The 19,953-nt window shown below is 51.9% G+C and overlaps 1 protein-coding gene across 5 annotated transcripts in view; it reads right to left on the minus strand.

The window, feature by feature from the left end:
• Positions 1-2,388: 2,388 nt before the first annotated feature.
• Positions 2,389-19,953, minus strand: part of FBLN5 (fibulin 5) — an 80,675-nt gene continuing 63,110 nt past the window's right edge. For 3 of the 5 annotated variants that reach the window (XM_058740049.1, XM_058740052.1, XM_058740051.1), the window contains 4 exons: positions 15,751-15,873; positions 14,703-14,829; positions 11,524-11,719; positions 8,386-11,321 (listed from right to left, as the gene is read on the minus strand). In XM_058740049.1, the coding sequence (XP_058596032.1) occupies positions 11,052-11,321; positions 11,524-11,719; positions 14,703-14,829; positions 15,751-15,873 (716 nt within the window). In that variant the 3' untranslated portion in view covers positions 8,386-11,051. Of the gene's footprint in view, positions 3,340-8,385; positions 11,322-11,523; positions 11,720-14,702; positions 14,830-15,750; positions 15,874-19,953 lie in introns of those variants that run through there. The other 2 variants (XM_058740050.1, XM_058740053.1) reach the window with 1 other exon arrangement.

Genomic DNA, 19,953 nt, shown 5'->3' on the forward strand with positions numbered 1-19,953 from the left:
CCACTCCCACCACAGAACCCTTCGTCCTTCAGGACCTGACGGAGCGGTCCGGAGCGGGGCTCATATAACAAGTTCTCAGCACCGCTCGGGGATGGGTCAAAGCTGACGATGCAGAGCCCAAGTATCTGAGCCGGAGGGAACAGCCAGCCCCATCAGACTCCAGAGAAGCACAATGCCGTGATTCAAAGAGCAAGCTTATCCCCAATCTTGTGAAAATAAGATTTCCCGAGGGGTGGGTGAAACCGACAGCTTTTCAGGTTCTGGGAGCCTCTAGAACGGTTTCCCAAATGTTTGGGGTTGGGCCTTACAGTCAATATACACTTTGCCCCGGGGCGTTTTTTTTGTCCCTTAATTTTTAGGCCCCGATGTATTTGAAGGTAAATTGATCCCACATGCTTCTGATTCATTTACACTGAACTCATCAGGCCATGTTTGGAAAGAGCGATCTGAGGTCCAAGAAGCTCTTTCAGCCTGCTTTCATGAGTCTCTCCGTGCCTTTTTTTTTTTCTCAGAAGCAGGAAGCCACGTTTTGACATGGACAAATAAAACGCGAGTCCCGGAGACGCGGGTCCGGTTCCAAATGTGGCACCTTTGGCACCAATGGGTCCTCGAATCACCAAGAGACAGCCTTCCTGCCTTCTTTTTGTGACATTAAGGAAACCTTACCCTTGTGCTGTGTCGAGCCGAAGCGGGTAATTGAGAGCTGCCCGGTGCTGAGCTCACATAAACTGTCAGCATTCTACACACACCTTTTCCTCGTCACCTAAGCCGCCCACACGAGGGGAGTCCCAGGCTCAGGGCCACCTCCTGCTCCGTGCTCTGCAGGGAGCTGAGCCGGGCCTGCATGCTGGCACGTCTTTAGGAACCTGTCCTGATTCTTCTGATGCCTCTGACCCGAGGCATCCATGTTGTTAGTTAACGTCACTGGAAACCGGCTGCCCAACGGGAAGGGGCTTGGTTGTGCTTCGTTTTAATTAAAAAATAACCACAGCTGGGCGGCGACTGGGTCGCTCAGTCGGTTAAGTGTCCGACTTCAGCTCATGGTTCATGAGTTCGAGCCCCACATCAGGCTCTCTACTGCCAGCACAGAGCCTGCTTCGGCTCCTCTGCCCCAACGCCCACCTCTCTGCCCCTTCCCTGTTGGAACTCTCTCTCTCTCTCTCTCTCTCTCTCTCAAAATAAATAAACTTTGAAATTAAAAAACAAAAACACAGCTGGGAGCAAAGTCAGGTGCACAGTATGGGTGAGAGAAATGCTCTCTGGGCAAGGGAGCCAAATATACTATTTCCTCTGCTAAAGAAACTTTCAACTAATCCTAGGAACAGGCACAGTTCCTGGCACCCAGTAGTTCTTTAATAAATATGCTCCCTACGAGTAGAATGGGAATATCTGTCCATCTGTGTTGTAGACTGAACCTCATCAGGGAGTACATGCCCTCCTCTGGAAGTCTCAGGTCAACCCCTGGGACGGGACACAAAGGCAGCTGTCCCCACCTGTTCTCTAACCCGTGACTTGCACTGTTGACTCTCTGTCCCCTGCCTGGGGTTCTGACTCTTGAAAGGAAAGCCAGAGTCCCTGATCAGGAAATGGGCAATGAGCCCTGCAAATAGCTGAAAAGATGTTGAGGGCAAGGTGACCAAGGTTGGGCCATATTTGTCCCCCTCTCTTTATAGGGTTTATAACAGTGCACTCTGAACTCTGGCTGTTTACTACAGTTTTTAAAAGTATCAATGCTGGGGGGCGCCTGGGTGGCTCAGTGGGTTAAGTGCCTGGCTCTTGATTTCAGCTCAGGCCAGGTTTTGATCTCACGGTTTGTGAGTTCAAGCTCTGAGTTGGGCTCTGCACTGACCGTGAGGAGCCTGCTTGGGATTCTCTCCCCCTCTCTCTCTGTCCCTCCCCCTGCTCTCTGTCTCTCAAAATAAATAAATAAACATTAAAAAAAAAAAAAAAAAGTCAGTGCCCGGGCCCTACCAAAGACCAACGAAACCAGAATTTCTGGGTTCAAGAAATCAGCCCAAGACATCAGGTTTTTCTCTTAAAAGTTCCACGAGTTATCCTAGCACACGGCCAGGGTTGAGGGCCACTGATTATAAAGTAAGGTGACTACATTTCGGCTCTGGAAGGGTACCTGGAAATAATCTACATGACAGAGGGAACAGTTAAAGAACAACTGTTCTCAAATGAATGAAACAGGATTCAGGCTGACGCTTCCTCTTACCTTCCCCACCTCCGTTTCTCTGCCCCCTACTCACCATCAGGTACCTGAGTTATAAAGGACCACGGAGCTCTCCAGGGAGTTTTCAAACCAGTGCACAATAAACGGGTTCAAAGAAGAGCCAGCCCCACACGCTGAATCATCTACGATGTCACAATGAACCAAACACAAGATCTCTTCAAATATTTAATCAGTTTAGAGACCTCTGCCTTCCAGCCCAGTTGGGTAAAAATTCTAAAGAAAACATGAGTAAGGGGTCCTCGAAGAAAACACGGGGGTAGAATGGAGAGGAGACTGGGTTTGGGAAGTCAGAACATAACATGTGTCTGAAGGCCTTCTTAAGGAATTCTACCACTTATTTAAAAAAAAAAATATACTCAAAATGCACAAGAAAGGATTAGACAGTTATACAAACGTAAGGACAACTAAACCTTCTCTCGTGGCTGAAAATACCACACATGTTTTGAAATAGACTCTGTGAAAACCCCTAGATCCTGCTGTGGTTTCTTTCCGCAGCCTTCTCTGTGCATACAAGAAGCAGCTAGCTATACCCCGCGTCCCCGTGAGCAATCCGGGCCTCGGCAAAGAAGCAATCAGCGAGAAGTGACAGGAAGCCGTTCACAGTCTTTGAACGCGGACTCAGACCCCAGCGAAGCTAATCTATTTCCTTCGAAAAATATGAAAATAAACTGATAGGCCTTGAAAAATCACCGTCGATCTCAGGTCAGGGCGCTGATAATACTTTTCGATAACTGCATCGTAAGAACTGGGGGAAGCATGTCCTTCAGAGCGACGGGTCTACAAGGGGACAGGCAGCGTCAGGACATTCGGGGCCGACTCCTCGGGAGGCGGTCAGCAAGAAAAGCGTAACATCTGTCCCACGTCACCCTCCCTCTCGTTTCTTCTCTTCTCCTGTCCCTGGGTGCTGCTGAGAGGCAGTGTCAGAGACCCCAGCCCGGGGCTCAGAATGGGTACTGGGACACATATATCCGCAGTCGGATCACGGAGCTGCCTCTGAAGTTGATGACCGTGTTGACCGTGATCATTTCCAAGTCCAGCTGTATGTCCCGCGGCCCTTTGATGGGGCGTGTCATCACCAGGGTGGCACTGATGGGGCCCGTTTGCTGTGGACAGAACCGGGGATACTGGTTAGAGAAAGGCTGGCCGGCGTTAACAGGGCAGGTGAGCCGGACTCCAGAAGCTGTCGAGCAACAGCAGAGAGGGTTGGGGACAGCTGTGGGTCGGTCGGGAGGCGGGGTGCCCCACACGACCACCAGGGCAGAGGGCCGGGTGGTCCGGCGGCAGCCTCCACCGGGGCGCCCCTCCCCCCCCAGAGCACTGCAGTCGGACTGGCATCCCCTGACGCCATGCTCTCCCCTGGCCTCTGCCCACGTCCCACCCGGCTTTTTCCTGCCGACCCTTCAGGTCCCACCCGAAATGTCACTTCCTGAAGGAGCCTTCTCTGCTTCCCCCAACTGCACCCAGTCTACTACTTTCCATCGCCATCCACCCTACTTGGTCTATGTCTGCTGTCTGAGTCCCCGCCAGACTGCGAGCTCTGTAAGAGCGAGGACGGGGGTCAGGTTTTTCACCACTGAGTGTCCCCAGAACCTGGCACGGTTCCTGGCACACGGTCAGTGCTCAGTGAATAGATCTGGAATGAAAGAATGAATAATTCATGGAACTAACTGCATGTCACAGAGCTGTCACTTCGCTTCTCCGGGCCTCATCCTCTAAAATGAGGGTTTGGGGGCGCCTGGGTGGCTCAGTCGGTTAAGTGGCCGACTTCGGCTCAGGTCACGATCTCGCGGTCTGTGAGTTCGAGCCCCGCGTCGGGCTCTGTGCTGACAGCTCAGAGCCTGGAGCCTGTTTCGGATTCTGTGTCTCCCTCTCTCTCTGACCCTCCCCCGTTCATGCTCTGTCTCTCTCTGTCTCAAAAATAAATAAACATTTAAAAAAAAAAAAAATAAATAAAAAAAAAAAAATAAAATGAGGGTTTGTAGGGGCACGTGGGTGGCTGTCGGTCAACCATCTGCCTTTGGCTCAGGTCATGATCTCACAGTCCGTGGGTTCGAGCCCCGCGTCGGGCTCTGTGCTAACAGCTCAGAGCCTGGAGCCTGCTTTGGATTAGGTGTGTGTGTGTGTGTGTGTGTGTGTGTGTGTCTGCCCCTCCCCCGCTTGCAGTCTGTCTCTGTCTCTCTCAAACATAAATAAACATTTAAAAAAATTAAAATGAGGGTTTGCACCAGATCAGTAGTTCTCCAGTCAACAGCTGCCAATGCACCCAGAACACTTTTTCTTAAACTAACAATTCCAGGGACCCATTCCAAGATTTGCTGCTCAAGTGGGTGCTTGGATGAAGCCTGGGGAAACTGGTTCTGATGTACAGTCCCTGCTGGAGCTCCCATTAGACACTCTAGTCCCTTCCAGCTTCAGCACTCTGTGACCCTACTGCTGTAGTCCTAATGATTCCCTCCAGTGAATCTCTCTCTAAAACTTTTGAGCAGCTAGGGAGCATCTACCACGTGGGAGGCACAGTTTTCAGCAATGCACTTATTTAATCCTTATTAAAAAGCACTGAAAGGTTCTGTTACTCAAAGGGTGGTCCCTGGACCAGTACCACAGGCATCACCAGGGAGCAGGTTAGAAATGCAGGATCTCGGGGCGCCTGGGTGGCGCAGTCGGTTAAGCGTCCGACTTCAGCCAGGTCACGATCTCGCGGTCCGTGAGTTCGAGCCCCGCGTCGGGCTCTGGGCCGATGGCTCGGAGCCTGGAGCCTATTTCCGATTCTGTGTCTCCCTCTCTCTCTGCCCCTCCCCCGTTCATGCTCTGTCTCTCTCTGTCCCAAAAATAAATAAAAAATGTTGAAAAAAAAAATTTTAAGAAATGCAGGATCTCAAGCCCCACCTCTGGCTTACTGAGCCAGAATCTGTACGGTAACACAATCTCCAGGTGATTTGTGGGTACATTAATAATTGAGAATTGCTGGGACTCCTGATGGTTCAGTCAGTTGGTTAACTGTCTGACTTCAGCTCCGATCATGATCTCACAGTTCGTGAGTTTGAGCCCCTCATCGGGCTCTGTGCTGACAGCTCAGAGGGAGCCTGCTTCGGATTCTGTGTCTCCCTCTCTCTCTGCCCCTCCCTGCTTGCACTCTGTCTCTCTCTCTCTCAAAAATAAATGTTAAAATTTTTTTTAAAAATACATAAATAAATAATTGAGAAGTGCTGATCTAAAAGCACAGGACCCAGTCTGGGGACCCTGCCTGTCCTACTAAAGGTATGTCTCATTATTTCCCCATTTTATAACTAAGCAAACCAAGGCCCAGTGAGGTTAAGTCATGACATGGGGTCACCCATGACAGGTAAGGGGAGGGCTGCGGCTTGACCCCAAATCCCAGGCCTTTTTCACTGCACAACAATTATCAGAGGAGACTGCTGTGTGTTTCATTTCTTCTCCCTGGAACCATCTTTTAGGAGAGATGCTCATGGGTCAGTACAGTGGCCAGAGAGTGGGCTCCTGGGGAGGAAGTAGCGTGAGAGAGCACGGAGCGGCCGGACAATCGCTTCCTATAAGCTGCAGAGCCCAGCGCTGTGCCCAGAAACTGAAAGCAACAGGCTTGCAAAATCAAGCAACTTGGCCTAGTTAAAGCCACACCAGGTATTTTATCTGTCTCCATAAAGGGAGGGCTCCCCATAAAGATCCGACATCCCCAAGAGTATGACAAGGGCGGGACAGGCAGGCAGGTGCCAGCCAGGTACCGGGACCTCCCCTGTCCCCTGGACTATCAATAGCCTGACAGCCATGCAATTTCCTCTTGGCATCCCCTCCCTCTGTTCCCGTCAGCATCAGCACAAGTGGTGCGTCCTTACACAGAGGATCGCTCAGACTTCCTTGTCAACTCTTGCAAAACTTGAGAGCACCGGGCCAGCAGTGCTGGCCACACAGGGACAACCACACAGGGAAATGCCCATGGCATTTACATATACGAATATCCCACCAGCTTTCACTGTTTGCATGAACAAAGGCCAAGGACTGAAGACCTTGAGCTGTGGGCAGCCCTTGGGAGGGAGGCCTGCAAGGCTCGTGGTCATTGGTCCGAAACGATGATGGGGGCAGTGGGTATGAAAGCAGGCACTGGGCTATTTTGTACATCTCTTATTTAATCCCCATACCCTACAGTGTGAGTAGGTGACATACATTACATCAGGTCACCAAACTAGCACACTGGCCCCCCAATCCTGCTCTGACTGCTACATCCCATGACAAGGTCTCAGTACATCTGAATTTCCGGACCATTCCGCTGCACTTACTCCAAGGAAGAATCGCCACTTTGCATTGTCAGTGTTTGCCTGGTTGTTTGTCCCCTCTCCCCACCAGGGTGGGCTCCTCAAGGGCAGAGGTCACATCCTGTTTGTTCCTGAACTGTCGGCACCTGGCCCAAGGCTGCATACGTCCTGGTGCTGAATTTATGTTTGGTGACGGAAGAAGAACGAGTGCCCAGCACCCGTGCAGCCGACCGCAACGGCGGCAGGTGCAAACTGACCACCGGATGTGTGTTTCCTTGGCCTTGCTTGGACACGTGCAGGGGTCTGTTCTAAGCCAGCCTGTGGGACAGCATCGTCTGACTCGCGGCCAGCAGGTCAGCTGCCCGGGGACCTGATCCACACATGTCTCATGGAGTAAATAAGCTCCTCCTTCCGGCCCTAAATGCGTCCTCGAGTCACCTGGCCAAGGCCAGTCACCAGTCCAGGGCTCAGGGTGAGGCCGGCTGCCGACTGTGTTTGTGAAAGGCACATGTGTGTAAGCACACGTGCCTGTGTGTGCACGGGGCCACGTGTGGCTTGCCCGCTGTGTGCTCGCGACACAATCAGTGACCTTCCGCGTGGAAGAACCTGAATTCTGGCCGCCAAGCCGCACGTCCTGCATGATGCTCCTGTCACCAGCTCCAGAGCCCGGGAGCTCACAGCGTCCTGAAAACAGCGGCCGTCACAGCAGAAACAACGCTATCAGTCCAAAATAACTAACCCTTCCTGAACACCTTCTACTATTACTAGATGTTAAAGCAGCCCTTTCCTGTTATCTCAATTTCTGACCCCACATCCTAAAGAGAAGGTAAGTGTATGCATGGATTTCGATACCGGCCTGCCCGGGTTCGAATCCTGCTCGGCTGCTTCCTGGCTGTGAGACCATGGGCACGTCCCTCAGCCTCTCTGTGCCTCGGTGCCCACGTCTATAAAATCGGGACGGTCACGCAGGCGCTGCGTCACAGGACTGTTGGAAGGATGAAGGGAGCGATATATGGAAAGCACTTGGCGCATGCCGAGCGCTGTTTAGGATTCGCTGCCGTCCGGGTGGTTCCTGTAGCTGCCATACCGGATTTGCAGAGCGGTGGCCCAGCCAGACCTGTTTCTCTCACCTTCAACATCATGGGGCATTCAAGACACTCACCAGCCCCCACCTCAAGCAAGAGGGCGGTTTGAGAGAACCGTTCAGGGATGTGGGTCCTTTAAGAGTGCAGAGAGAGAGAGAGTGGGGCACCTGGGTGGCTCAGTAGGTTAAACGTCCGACTTGGGCTCAGGTCACGATCTCATGGTCTGTGAGTTCGAGCCCCGTGTCGGGCCCTGTGCTGACAGCTCAGAGCCTGGAACCTGCTTCAGATTCTGTGTCTTCCTCTCTCTGCCCTTTCTCTGCTCACGCTCTGTCCCTCTCTCCCTCCCTCAAAAATAAATAAACAGTAAGAAGAAAGAGTGCAGAGAGCAGTGGAGAAGTCTAGAGATGACAGCCAGCCCGGATACCTTGAACCATGGTGATGTAAGGAGCTGCTGGGGACCTGCCTGTTGGTGCATCTGCTCCGCCGAGGCCACAGCGGCCCCTCCCCACCCGCAGAAAGTCTGTGTGAGACACAGCACTGGAAAGAGGGTGCAAAGGTTTGGGGCGGCTTGTAGCCAACAAGGGGCCCTACTGGCAACAATCCAGTAAGACCCCGGTCCCGTCACCCTAACGCTCCCCTCCGTTATCTGCACCCCCCGCACCCAGTCCTGGAGAAGGAGCCTAAAACAGCACGGTCAGCGTGGGGAGGGGAAGAGGAAGCTGGCACAGGGGCCACCCCCACCCCACCCCTAAGCAGAGGAAGGGGAGAAACACTAAACACTGAGTGAGGGACAGAAAGGTGGACGTTTCCACTGAAACCAGCTTATTAGACTTGATATGAGAAGGAGACAATTCAATAGTAACTCAAAGAACCTGTCAGTCCGAGGGATTAACCTAGATATCACCCAGGTGTGCACAGGTTGGAGCCAGCAAGGTGAGAAAAAGGTTACTGAATGTTTCACCTCTGCCAAATCCTACCTGTTTGATCAAAACAGTCATTCTGTGTTCCAGGCACTGAGCTAAGCAGATGATCTCATCTAATCCCAAGGTAAATACTATTATTATCCCCTCTTTACCTATGTGGAAATTGAGGCCCAGAGAGGTTAGGTAATGGGCCCAAGGCCACACAGCTGGTGAGTTGGTGAGTTGTAGAACCTGAATGAAGTGGACCAGCCTGGCCCTGGAGCCCACAGAGAACAACGATGTGCGGCCTCCTGATGATGGGGCCGTGCCTTGGAAGCTGGACGTGTGGAAGGCCCACCTTGTCCAGCAGATTTCTCCTTGTCTTCCTGCCTCATGCCCATGGCTTCACAGGGCACCCAGACGGAACCTGTCTTCTCTTCCCGGGTGCAGCCAGGAGAGATGCCAGGAGCCACCTCCCTGTCCCTAAGTTCCTTCAGCCTCAGAGTCCTGACATCCTCTTCTGAATAAATAGTAAAGAATTAGGGCCCAACTCAATGTCCTGAGAGGGCGCAAGCATACAGCTCGGCTTTGTGCGTTTCAAGGGTCCCCCAGGGGCTGTGTCAACCTGAGTCCCAGAGGAAGCCTCCAGGAAGGATCCTCCCTCCCGTCCATGCCACCTGTAGGACAATCTTCTTCCCCCGCCATCACTGGCTTTTACAAGCCAGCCACCCGGGGAACATTTGGGTCTATAGGGATTTTAGCAGGTGGTGTTCCAGTGAGCGACACCTCACCCAGGCAAGGCCACCTTCTGAGGATCTTGTTTTCTGCGTGGGAAAAGGAAAAACGCGAGGCAGGTGGCATCAGTGATGGAATTTTAAATCCCCCAAAGGGGCATCTCTGTGCCCTATGATTGGGACCCGCTATGTCTGTACAAATGACAGAGGCCAAACTGCAGGAGGCCGCTGGGCTAGGCTTGTGCTCCCGAGGGCAGCAAGGCCACAGCAGCTCACAGATGTGGGTTTCTGCTGGATAGCGGAGAAAGGACAGACATAAACACAGCTCTGCCTTTCTCATCTCACAGAAGTTCCTCTGCCTTCAACTCAGTCCATCTTTTTCCAAAGCCTCTGACCCTGTTGCACTGGCCTACAGATGCTGGCTCCGCTGACTGTGTTACACATGTGACCCGGTCCCCCTGGGGTCTTGCCAAAAACTATCAGTGAGGATACAGGCATGATACCAGCCCCTGGAACCTTTTCTAAACTGTTCTCACCGCTGCTTCTGAGACGTCCCTGTTTTTAGACAGTCCCAGCCCCAGAAGCAAGGACTGGAAGGTTCGGCCAGGAGATAGGGAGAGGGAGGTAGAGACCTCAGATACAGGGTCCTTTCACAGGACTGCGACCGGCTCCCTTCAAAGTGGGTAAACTTCCATGGGCCCGTAGCTCCCCCACGATGCCCCTGGAGGACCACAAGCTGCATTTGTTAGAAATGCAGATTCCTGGGCATAGTGGGCTGAAGGCTCCCAAAGGTATCGGGCCCCAATCCCTGGAACCTGTACTTGTTACCTTATAAGGAAGAGGGACCTTTGCTGAGGAGATTAAGTTAAGGATCTTGCCGTGGGGAGATTATCCTGGATTATGTGGGCTGGCCTTAAATCCGATCACATGTGACACACAGAGCGAGACAGGGAGGGTTGACACCCACAGAACCTGAGGCAGCGTGACCACTGGAGGCAGAGACTAAAGTGACGTGGCCACAAGTCAGGAAATGCTGGCAGGTGCTGGGAGCTGGTGGAAGCAAGGAATGGCTTCTCCCCTGGAGGGGAGATGGCTCTGTGGCACCTTGGTTTCCACTCAGTGAATGTGATTACAGGCTTCTGGCTCCCAGGACCCTGTGAAAATAAATTTCTGTTGGGTTAAGCCACCGAGTTGGAGTCCTTTGTCATAGTAACCACAGGAAGTGGATACCCTAGGCCTCCACCACGGTCTTCTGAGAGAGATTCTCCGGAGAGGAAGCTCTGGAATCCACTTTTTGGACAAGTGCCCACGTTCACACTGAAATGTAAAAAACATTGCTCTGAACCGGGGGTATCCAAAGAGGTACATTCACCCCAGGGCTGCAGGACATAAAGTGCAATAACACAAGGGTGTGGGATTATACGTGTATAGCACAGAAGTGAGGGGCGCCTGGGTGGCTCAGTCAGGTGAGCGTCTGACTCTCGACGGTGGCTCAGGTCATGATTTCGCAGTGCGTGAGTTTGAGACCCACGTCGGGTCCTGTGCTGGCCGCGTGGAGCCCGCTCGGGATGCTTTCTCTACCCCTCCCCGGCTCGAGCTTGTGCTCTCTCTCAAAATAATGAACTTCAAAAAAGAAGGGGCAAATACAGTTTAGGATGTGTATTCTAAAATTTTCTCCTGATGTGGCTAAGTCAGTGCTATCCAATCAAACTTTCTACGATGATGGAAAGGTTCTCTATCCGAGCCAATACAGCAGTCACAGGTGACCACTGAGCCCTTGAAATGTGGCTTGTGCTACTTTTTAATCTTATTTCATCATAATTCATTTAAATGTAAAGAGCCACAGTTGCACAACACAGGTGGGGCCCACTTCCGTGAGGCACGCTTTCATATTCACCACAACATAAGTGCCGGGAGGGCAGAGATCTGGGGATGCTGTGCTCACTGCTATATTCTCGGTTTCTGGAAGTGCGAAGTAGGTAATAAATACCTTCAGATGAGTGGATGGATAACTGGCTATGTGAGTGACTCCTCCAGGCAGGAAAACGATGGAAGACTGCATCTTGGCCTAACTTCTCATTGCACTGACGAGGGTCCTGAGGCCCACGGGGGAAAAGCAGCTTTTACAAAGCCATCTAGAAAGTAACAGGAATCTGAACCTTGAAGTCCTGACTCCCACCCATCCCCTCTTCTCTCTTCATACCCGCCCCTCCTGGCTGCTCTCCGAACTGTTTCTAGAAGCACGTGCCAGGTTAGACAACACAAGCATTGTTAAAGACGGTGACGATGCCCTCTTACCCGCATATAGAATTCTCGGCCCTCATTCCCAGACTTGATCTGGAAAATGTAATAAGCCCCAGGGTAGCGGGTCGTTGCTTGCATTTGGAAGATGTCAGCAGGAACGGAGCGTCCCGATACCACATCCATATCCCGGTACAAGATGGTAAAGGGCTGGTCTCTGCAGCCAGGATTCTCAGCGGGACACATACAGCGGCTGTTGGGGAGGGAAATCATTTGAGAATGCGATAAATCCTTTCCAGATGCTCGTTGTACGTACTTCCTCACTTAAAACGTTGAAAAGAGGCCACCCCATTTTTATCATCTGAATGCTGTCACTGGAGATCCTCTCTGCTCCTGGGTCTGGTGTAAAAACTCACCAGCGTGTACTTGAGCTGTTTCCTAGAGAATGGCCTATTCTGACCAATCAGAATAGGTCTGGCTACCAGAATATAAACCTTAGATGTCTGCCTTTCAGAACACTGGCACGTTCTCTAATGCGCTTCACATTTGTCATGTATTTATTTGGCAAAATGCGTCCCTGGTCACATAGCCCTTCACTTCCCCAGACGTACACACTCATGAAGAAATTTTAAAAAGTGAGAAATGCCATTTAGCTTGACAGGATTTGGGTGGTCCTTGTACATTCTCTATGGCACTTAACACAGTCTGGGTAGAACGTGACTTAATCTTTCCATTTGACAAACAAGTTAGAACTCACTATGTTTAAGGCATAACATCAGACATTTTGGAACTGCAATAATAAATATGATCCTGACCTCAAATAGTTCACCTTCTAGTAGGAGAAATAAATCACGGGCACAAATATCTCTAATACAGAGCAACTAGTTTGAAAGATTAGTAACAGTGTTGTCTACATGAAATCATGACTCTCTTTACCAAGGAATGCCTGTTGTAGACACCCCGTTGATTTGTCCCTAACCACCCCCATCTCTCACCTCATCCCTGAGACTTCCCTTCTAGGAGTCAGAGCTGAGGAGAATGGGGAGGTCTATAGATATGTGCCTTGCTGGGTGGAACCGGGAGTCAGTCTTGTCTTGTTTCTGCTGCTCTCCCCAAACTTCTGATCTACCTTCAAAACTTACTGGTTGGTTCGATCTCCAAAATATAGTCCAGATCCAACCACTTTTCACCATCTCCTCTGTCACAGAACTGTCATTCAGGCCACCACCGTGTCTCTCCTGGACCTCTGTGATGGCCTCCTAATAGGTCCCTCTCCCTTCAATCCATTACACAGCAGCCAGAGTGCCCGTCATCGAACAAAGATCAGATTCTGTCTCTGTCCTGCTTGAAGATCCTCCAGGGGCCACCCCTTATAACTTGAGTAAAAACTGAACAAAGTCTGGGGCGCCTGGGTGGCTCAGTCGGTTAAGCGTCTGACTTCGGCTCAGGTCATGATTTCACCGTCCATGAGTTCGAGCCCCGTGTCGGGCTCTGTGCTGACAGCTCAGAGCCTGGAGCCTGCTTCGGGTTCTGTGTCTCCCTCTCTCTCTGCCCCTCCCCTGCTTGTGCTCTCTCTCTCTCTCAAAAATATATAAACATTAAAATATTTTTTTTTTTAACTGAACAAAGTCTGGCCTCTGTCAATTTCCCTCAGATCACTGCCCACTTCACTCACTAGGCTGCAGCCTCTGAAGATGTTCCCTGAAGACGTCAAGTTCACCACCGCCTTGTGGTCTTTGCACATGCCGTTCCCTTGGCTCTTCCAGTCTCTGCCAACATCGACTCATTTTCCCATTCCAGCCCAAATGGTGTTTCCTCAGAGGAGCTTTTGGACTCCCCAGTCTAGACCAGCTCCAGCCCTAATGTTCCTTTTATAAATTCCCGTTCCTCCTGCTGACAGCACCCATCCCAATCTACGATTATGCATTCATTTATGCGACACCGGTTGAATGCCTTTCTCCTCCGCTAGCATAAGAGCAAAACCATCATGCCTGGTACTGTTTGCCACGTGATAGGAGCTCGTCTAACGTTTGATAAAGGGGTGTCTAAAAATCATTTGTAAAGTTTGGCTTTCTGAAGGCTGATCCAAATAGCCAAGTCAAACTGTCCCGGGTGCCCGAATGGCCCCTGAAAACGTCACGTGTCACACAGAAAAGAACTGCCTCCTAAATGAAGAAGCCCGGAGGAGGGCGTCACGGCTGGCAGCTGAGGAGGATCACAGACAGCTGGGGGAGATGGCACTGGAGCTGAGATCTGGAAGATGGGGAGGATCTGTCCATGTGGCGGTGGAAGAAATGCCTTCCATATGGCAGAAAATGAGTGCGTGAGAGGCGGGAGGCTGGACGTTCCAGGGTGTGGGTAAAGGTGAGGGCGAGTCCTGCTCAGGTTGGCAGGAGCACAGGACCATGAACGAGGAAATGAGCTGGAAGGGGGTGGCTGGAGTCAGCCGAAATGGGTCCTGGAGGCAGGCAGCTTGCAGCGGCACGCCAGGGACCTCACGGGCAACACGAGCTCAGTGCTGTCATTGAAGCCGTCGACTCCCTGGCTCCAGACAAGCACGGCCTGGAGGACCCCAGAGAGAACCAGAGAGAGTGGACACTTTGCTCCGCCACGTAGGACCCTGGAACCAGACACCAAAGGGTTGCTAGAAGCACGGCTCTGAGCAACAAGCCGAACTGTCCGTAACGGACCCGCCTGCCCCTGCTTCGTCCTCTTTGTCCAGTTTTTGTTCAGAGCAGGAAGCGCACGGGTAAGCCACGAATTGCTCTTAGATGCTGTATTCCTAGAGGCCACGGCAGGTGTGTCTGATGCATCCCTTTGTCTCCAGCGCAAGGAGTGGGTGTTGTTCAGGGGGGAAACTGTGTGACTGAATGAGAGGAGGGCCCCGGGCGCCTGGGTGGCTCAGTCGGCTGAGGTCATGGTCTCATGGCTCATGAGTTCCAGCCCCGCGTCGGGCTCCGTGCTGACAGCCGGGAGCCTGGAGCCTGCTTCGGATTCTGGGTCTCCCTCTCTCTCTGCCCCTCCCCTGCTCACGCTCTGTCTCTCTTTCTTTAAAAAAATAGAAAAAAAAAAAAAAAAAAGGAAGAGAGAAGGACAGAAGGCGTGTGTGTGTCCGTGTGTGTCCAGCAGGCAAGAGGCTAAGTATCCTGACTCCCTGGCAGGGGCACCCTCCTTTCCCACCACACAGGCAGCTGAACCAGACCCCTCATCACATTCCCATTTCCCAAATGACTTACTTATCGCTGATCCGAAGATAAGGCTCCTCACAGCGGATGGGGTCAATGCACTTGAAGCCCCCTTGCAGATTGTAGCAAGTTTGCTGCAGGTTACACGTGTGGTTTCTGTGCTCGCACTCGTTGATATCTGAAATGAAGGGTAGACAAGGGGCTGAAGCAGGACAGTGCTTCCAAGGCGCTGGGCTCCTGGCCAGGTGTCGGGGGTGGGGCGGCCTGGGTCTTTACTAGAGAACTGCACTGTCCACCACGATAGCGACTGGCCACTGTGTGGCTACTGGGCCCTTGAAAGGTGGCTAGTCCGAACTGAGACGTGCTGGAAGTGGAAAATACACACCGGTTTTGACAACGCAGTACAAAAAAGAAAGTGATATCTCTTCAAAAGTTGTTACATAGAGTTCGTGTTGGAATGATAATATTGTAGATGTATTGCCTTAAATAAAATACATTCTTAAAAGTAGTTTTTCCTATTTTCTATTGCTGTATGGCTCCTCTTTGTAGCTGACTTTATATTTCTCTTGCCCAGCCCTGGCTATGGAGAATTCTTGCCTGGTGTTCCAGTAAGGTAGATTCAAGGAGCTGAAATGGGTCAACGGCTCAGCCACCAGCCTCTCCATTGGCCCCACTGGGTGACCATGAGGCTGGGAATCAGTCCAAGTGGCCAATCTGAAGAGTAAGACCTACCCCTTCACCATCTGGGGGTCCTGACCCTTTGGGGGACACAGCAGTCTGATGTGTGAAGTTCCCCTGCCATCCATTTTCTAGGAAATCAGTAGAGAAACACTAACTGGGCTGCCCTCCAGGGCCCACGAGAAGGGCTGGACCATGGTCCGTGAAGGGGGCCAGGCCACAAGGAGTCTTGGGGATGCAGAGATCTGCCCGGGGGTGGGGGGAGCCACACAGCCTGGCCACAGCCTGCCACTCTGGGAGCCACCGGAACCTACTCCTGCCCTCATCCCTGCCACCACCCCTAGGTGAAGACCTCCAGGTGACCCCTTGAGCCAGCCCCACCTGACACCTCCCCCAGCCAGGTCCCCCTGGACAGCCTTACCCTGGCAACTCCGGTTGTCATCCAACAGAATGTAACCGGGGGGACAGGAGCAGAAGTACGTGCCGGGCTGATTCACACACTCATGCTGGCAGAGGAACTCAGAGAAGCTGCATTCGTCCATGTCTGGGGGCGACAAGTCACACCTGCTGTTTATAATTAGACCACCTGGGCGTGGGAGCTTAGCGGTTATCTCCTCCGACCCCCACACACTCCTGATGCACATGACAGCTTTGTGGCTACCAGGTTGCCGTTTTACTTCTCGAACACTCAGGTGACAGGGAGCTCACTACCTACTGAGGAAGCCTACCAACAACTGGACAGCTCTAGCTGCTAGAAGATTCTTTCCCCCAGGGAGCTGAAATCTGTCTCCATCAAGCTTCCATCACTCCTCCCTCTGGCTCAGCTACGTTATCTACTCACTACCGACTCATTTTGCCCAACGGGTACATGTAACTTTCACTTCTGAAGGGGGGATTCTTTTGCCCATCGGAGTTTTCTACCGGCAGAGCTCTTCCCCCAGAGCCCCCAAAAGCCCACATTCCCTGGCCCCCAGCCTTCTGCAAGGGCAACCTTACCAGCGCTGATCGCCCTCTAATCACCCCGAAGTTGAGAAGCAATATGCTTCCGAAAATCCCAACTCAAAGGGACGCATCCGGGAGGCCGGGGGATGCGCGTTACGGCGAAAGTTCATTGTGTTCAAAGACCTCCTTGAAAGAGAAAGCTCTGGAGGGGCGCGGGGTGGGCCAGCGTATCGCCCCTGGCTGGCCCGCCTGCCTCAGGAGGTGGTCGGCACGTGGGAACCTGGAGCTGGGCCACTCCCGGGCTGCAGAGAGGTGGCGACACGGAGGAGCAGCCATCGAACACGTAGGCCGGGGCAGCTCATGCAGAAGAGGGCGTCTCAGAAGGGCCAGCCCTCCTCACACACGGAGTTTGGCAGCAGAGCCCCATCTGAGCCTCGTTCGTCGAGCGCGCCAAAGAAAACATGTTTTCCTTTCATTTATTGTTTCCCGAAAACTTGCTTTCACCAGCTTCCCCATGTGACATGTCCTCGGATTGCTCTCTCGCTCACAGACCGCCGGTGGCCGGAACGACCCAGGGACGGTGTCCGGGCAAACGAGGCGGCTTCCCCACCTCGGGATAATCCTGGTGTCGCCTAAGCCTCTCACGTCGCAGGAGGAACAACTCTTTCCCAGCTCTCCCAGGGGTCTCCGGGCAGTGGGCTGGGAGCCGGCAGAACCGGATGTGCATGTGGAAAGTTAAAGCACGCTCATGAGGTAGGACGTGCTTCTGTCCGCCCCGCCCCAGCCCACCCCACCCCTGCTCCCCCGGGGACCTCGTAGGGTCCCAGGCCTCGGGCCCCAGCCCATCACAACAGACAGTAGATTCTGCTCATACCTCTGGGAGAGGCGGGAGTAAAGCCTGAAGCTGTCAAGCGCTTGCTATGCACCAAGTGCTGGCTTAAATCCTTCCCATGTCTCATCTTACTATTTTTTTTTTTTTAAGATTTTACTTTTAAGTAATGTCTACACCCAACGTGGGGCTTGAACTCACAACCCAAAGATCAAGAGTCGCACGCCCCGCAGACCGAGCCAGCCGGTGCCCCATGCCTCATCTTATTTAATCCTCACCTCAGCCCTACGAAGGAAGTGTTATTATTAGCTACATTGTACAGAGGAAAAATGGAGGCTTACCGAAGTCAGGTAACTTGACTAACGAGTTAGGTAACAACTTACACATAAGGAGGAAGCAGTAAATCTCGGACATGAAGCTGGCCAGCCAGCCAGCCTCCGGCTCCTACACTGGTCAACACCGTGCTGTGGTGTCTCCCTGAGCGATCCCGCTCAGGACTTAAAATCGGTGGATTTGAGGGGTCCTAAGGTTGGGGGCCTCCCCTGAGCAGGACTGGCCCCAGGGCAGATGGAGAGGGCAGCACGTGCCCCCACCTCCTGTTGGCTAGGGAGGGTCCCTAATAGGCCCACTCAGTTTATCTTGGGGTCTGCAATCCCCAGACTTTACTAGGGCTGTGGCTCCAATCTCCACCAAAAAAGCTGAAGTCCAAGCCTGGTTTCTGGCCAGGAGCACCCTTGAGGCCATTTTTCACTCATGCGAACCCGCCACGGTTTCCAGGATTAGCTCAGTTTAGCAAGTCCCCAAGAGATAAGGGACACAGCCAGGAAAGGGCTGGTGCTGTACAGAGGGGCCACACTAGCTGTGACAGCACCGGGAGTCACAGTTCCTGGGGGGAAATGAGAAGGAAGGAAGGAAAGAAGGAAGGAAGGAAGGAAGGAGGGAGGGAGGGAGGGAGGGAGGGAGGGAGGGAGGGAGGAAGAAGGAAAGAAAGAAAGAAAGAAAGAAAGAAAGAAAGAAAGAAAGAAAGAAAGAAAGAAAGAAAGAAAGAGGGTAAGTAGGAAGGGACAGAAAACAAACTCCCTGTGTCCCACTGTTATCCCGAGCCAACATTAAAGCCTGAGGTGGCCAGGAGTCACTCTCTTAGGAAAGTGGGCACTTCATGGTGAGTGTGGAGGAGAAGACGGCCATTTAGGGTAAAATGAGTCAACTGAAAATCCCTGCCAAACCACCGAGGATGTAAACTCTCTGAAAAGCCAGAAGTCTCTTACACTGACAGAGAAAATAAATTAATATGGAACGATGCTTAGGCACACCAGTTTTTTTTAAGTTTATGTATTTATATTGAGAGAGAGAGAAAGAGAAAGAGAACCAGTGGGAGAGGGCCAGAGAGCAAGGAGGACAGAGGATCTGAAGCAGGCTCTGTGCTGACAGCAGAGAGCCTGGTGTGGGGCTCGAACTCACAAACCATGAGATCATGACCTGAGCTGAAGTCGGATGCTGAAATGGACTGAGCCACCCAGGTGCCTCGACGCCAGCCTTTTTAATCTTTAGGACCACATGAGGGACGTGGCCAAGGAAAGCACTAAACAGCAGAGCTAGAATTTGAAACCAGCTCCATCTGGCTCCAGTCGCTCTACTAAACCCCCTCCAGAGATGGTCAGTATACACCTGTGGATGTGCAGGTACTTTTGGAGAAACAACTAATCCCATCTCATGATGCTAAACTTTCTCCCTCTTAGTCCCCTGGCCCAGATTCCCCCAAGGAGTGCCATAGGAGGAACTGAAATCTAGGAAGAAAGTAGCCTTTCATGCCTGAAGGTATCTTATTAGTTTCTGGGACTGACATTTAATCCGTCTGAGGCTCTCTGTAACTGCCTCCTCACGGCTCTGGCTTTCCGGGCCCCAGGGAGAGGTTGCTCGTTTGTTCAGAGTACTCTGTCCCTAGAACACCCCGGGCCTCAGTGAGGCTACCACACAAGTCCCATTCATGACCTGGGTCAGTTCCTGTCACAATGAAACCCGGGATTAGGAAACTTTCCATTCAGTGGGACAAAAAGATTTTCACGCCCTAGGGTATGGTTCGCTTATTTTGAAGAATACGGCGAAGCAGCGTTAATTTGAGCCGTGCTAATTCACAACGGCTCATGATGCCAAAAGTCGATGCAATGGAGTTTACTTTAATCCAGTATTTACCAAAAGACAAGGAAAGAAGAAAAAGAAGGAAGAACGAAAGAAAGAAAGAGCACATACGTGGCTCCGTGCAGGATGCTACATGGATTTATAGGAGTAAAATGTCATCCCTGTTCTCAAGGAGTTTGCAAGAGTTTACAACTTTCTTGTCACAAGTTTTAGTAAGAAAATTGTAATGGAGTCCGCAAGAAAGCCCTGGCAGAGAATCGTAGCTTCTGGGTCTTGGAAGGAATTTGTAAAAGGTCAGCGAAGTCACCACATCTAAGTTCTCACAAATTGTTAAGAATTAATTCATTCAAATTCAATCATTCATTCATTGATTTGAGGACTCTTGATTGTATGCATGCTGTGTGCCAGGCCTGGAGCTAGGAACCGATTCGCTATTTGTAGAGATCTTAGAAGTTCGCAAAGCATTTTCACTTACGTATGTGATCTCATTCCACTCAGTGCCCCTGCCAACCCAACCCTGGGAGATATGCTATTATTCCAAGTCACTTCACTCTACAAGTACGATGTATGCGATCCCCAGGACTTGTCAGTGCTGGGTAGGGATAGATACTTCAAACCAACACACAACATTGGGTCACTCTTTTCCCTCTTCAACCCCATGTCAGACCCTAAAAGGCAGCTCCGTCAGATTTTGCATTAGGGGTCAAATGATAA

The sequence above is a fragment of the Neofelis nebulosa genome, chromosome 7 (assembly GCF_028018385.1).
Source record: "Neofelis nebulosa isolate mNeoNeb1 chromosome 7, mNeoNeb1.pri, whole genome shotgun sequence".
In the NCBI taxonomy this organism is placed as follows: Eukaryota; Metazoa; Chordata; class Mammalia; order Carnivora; family Felidae; genus Neofelis; species Neofelis nebulosa.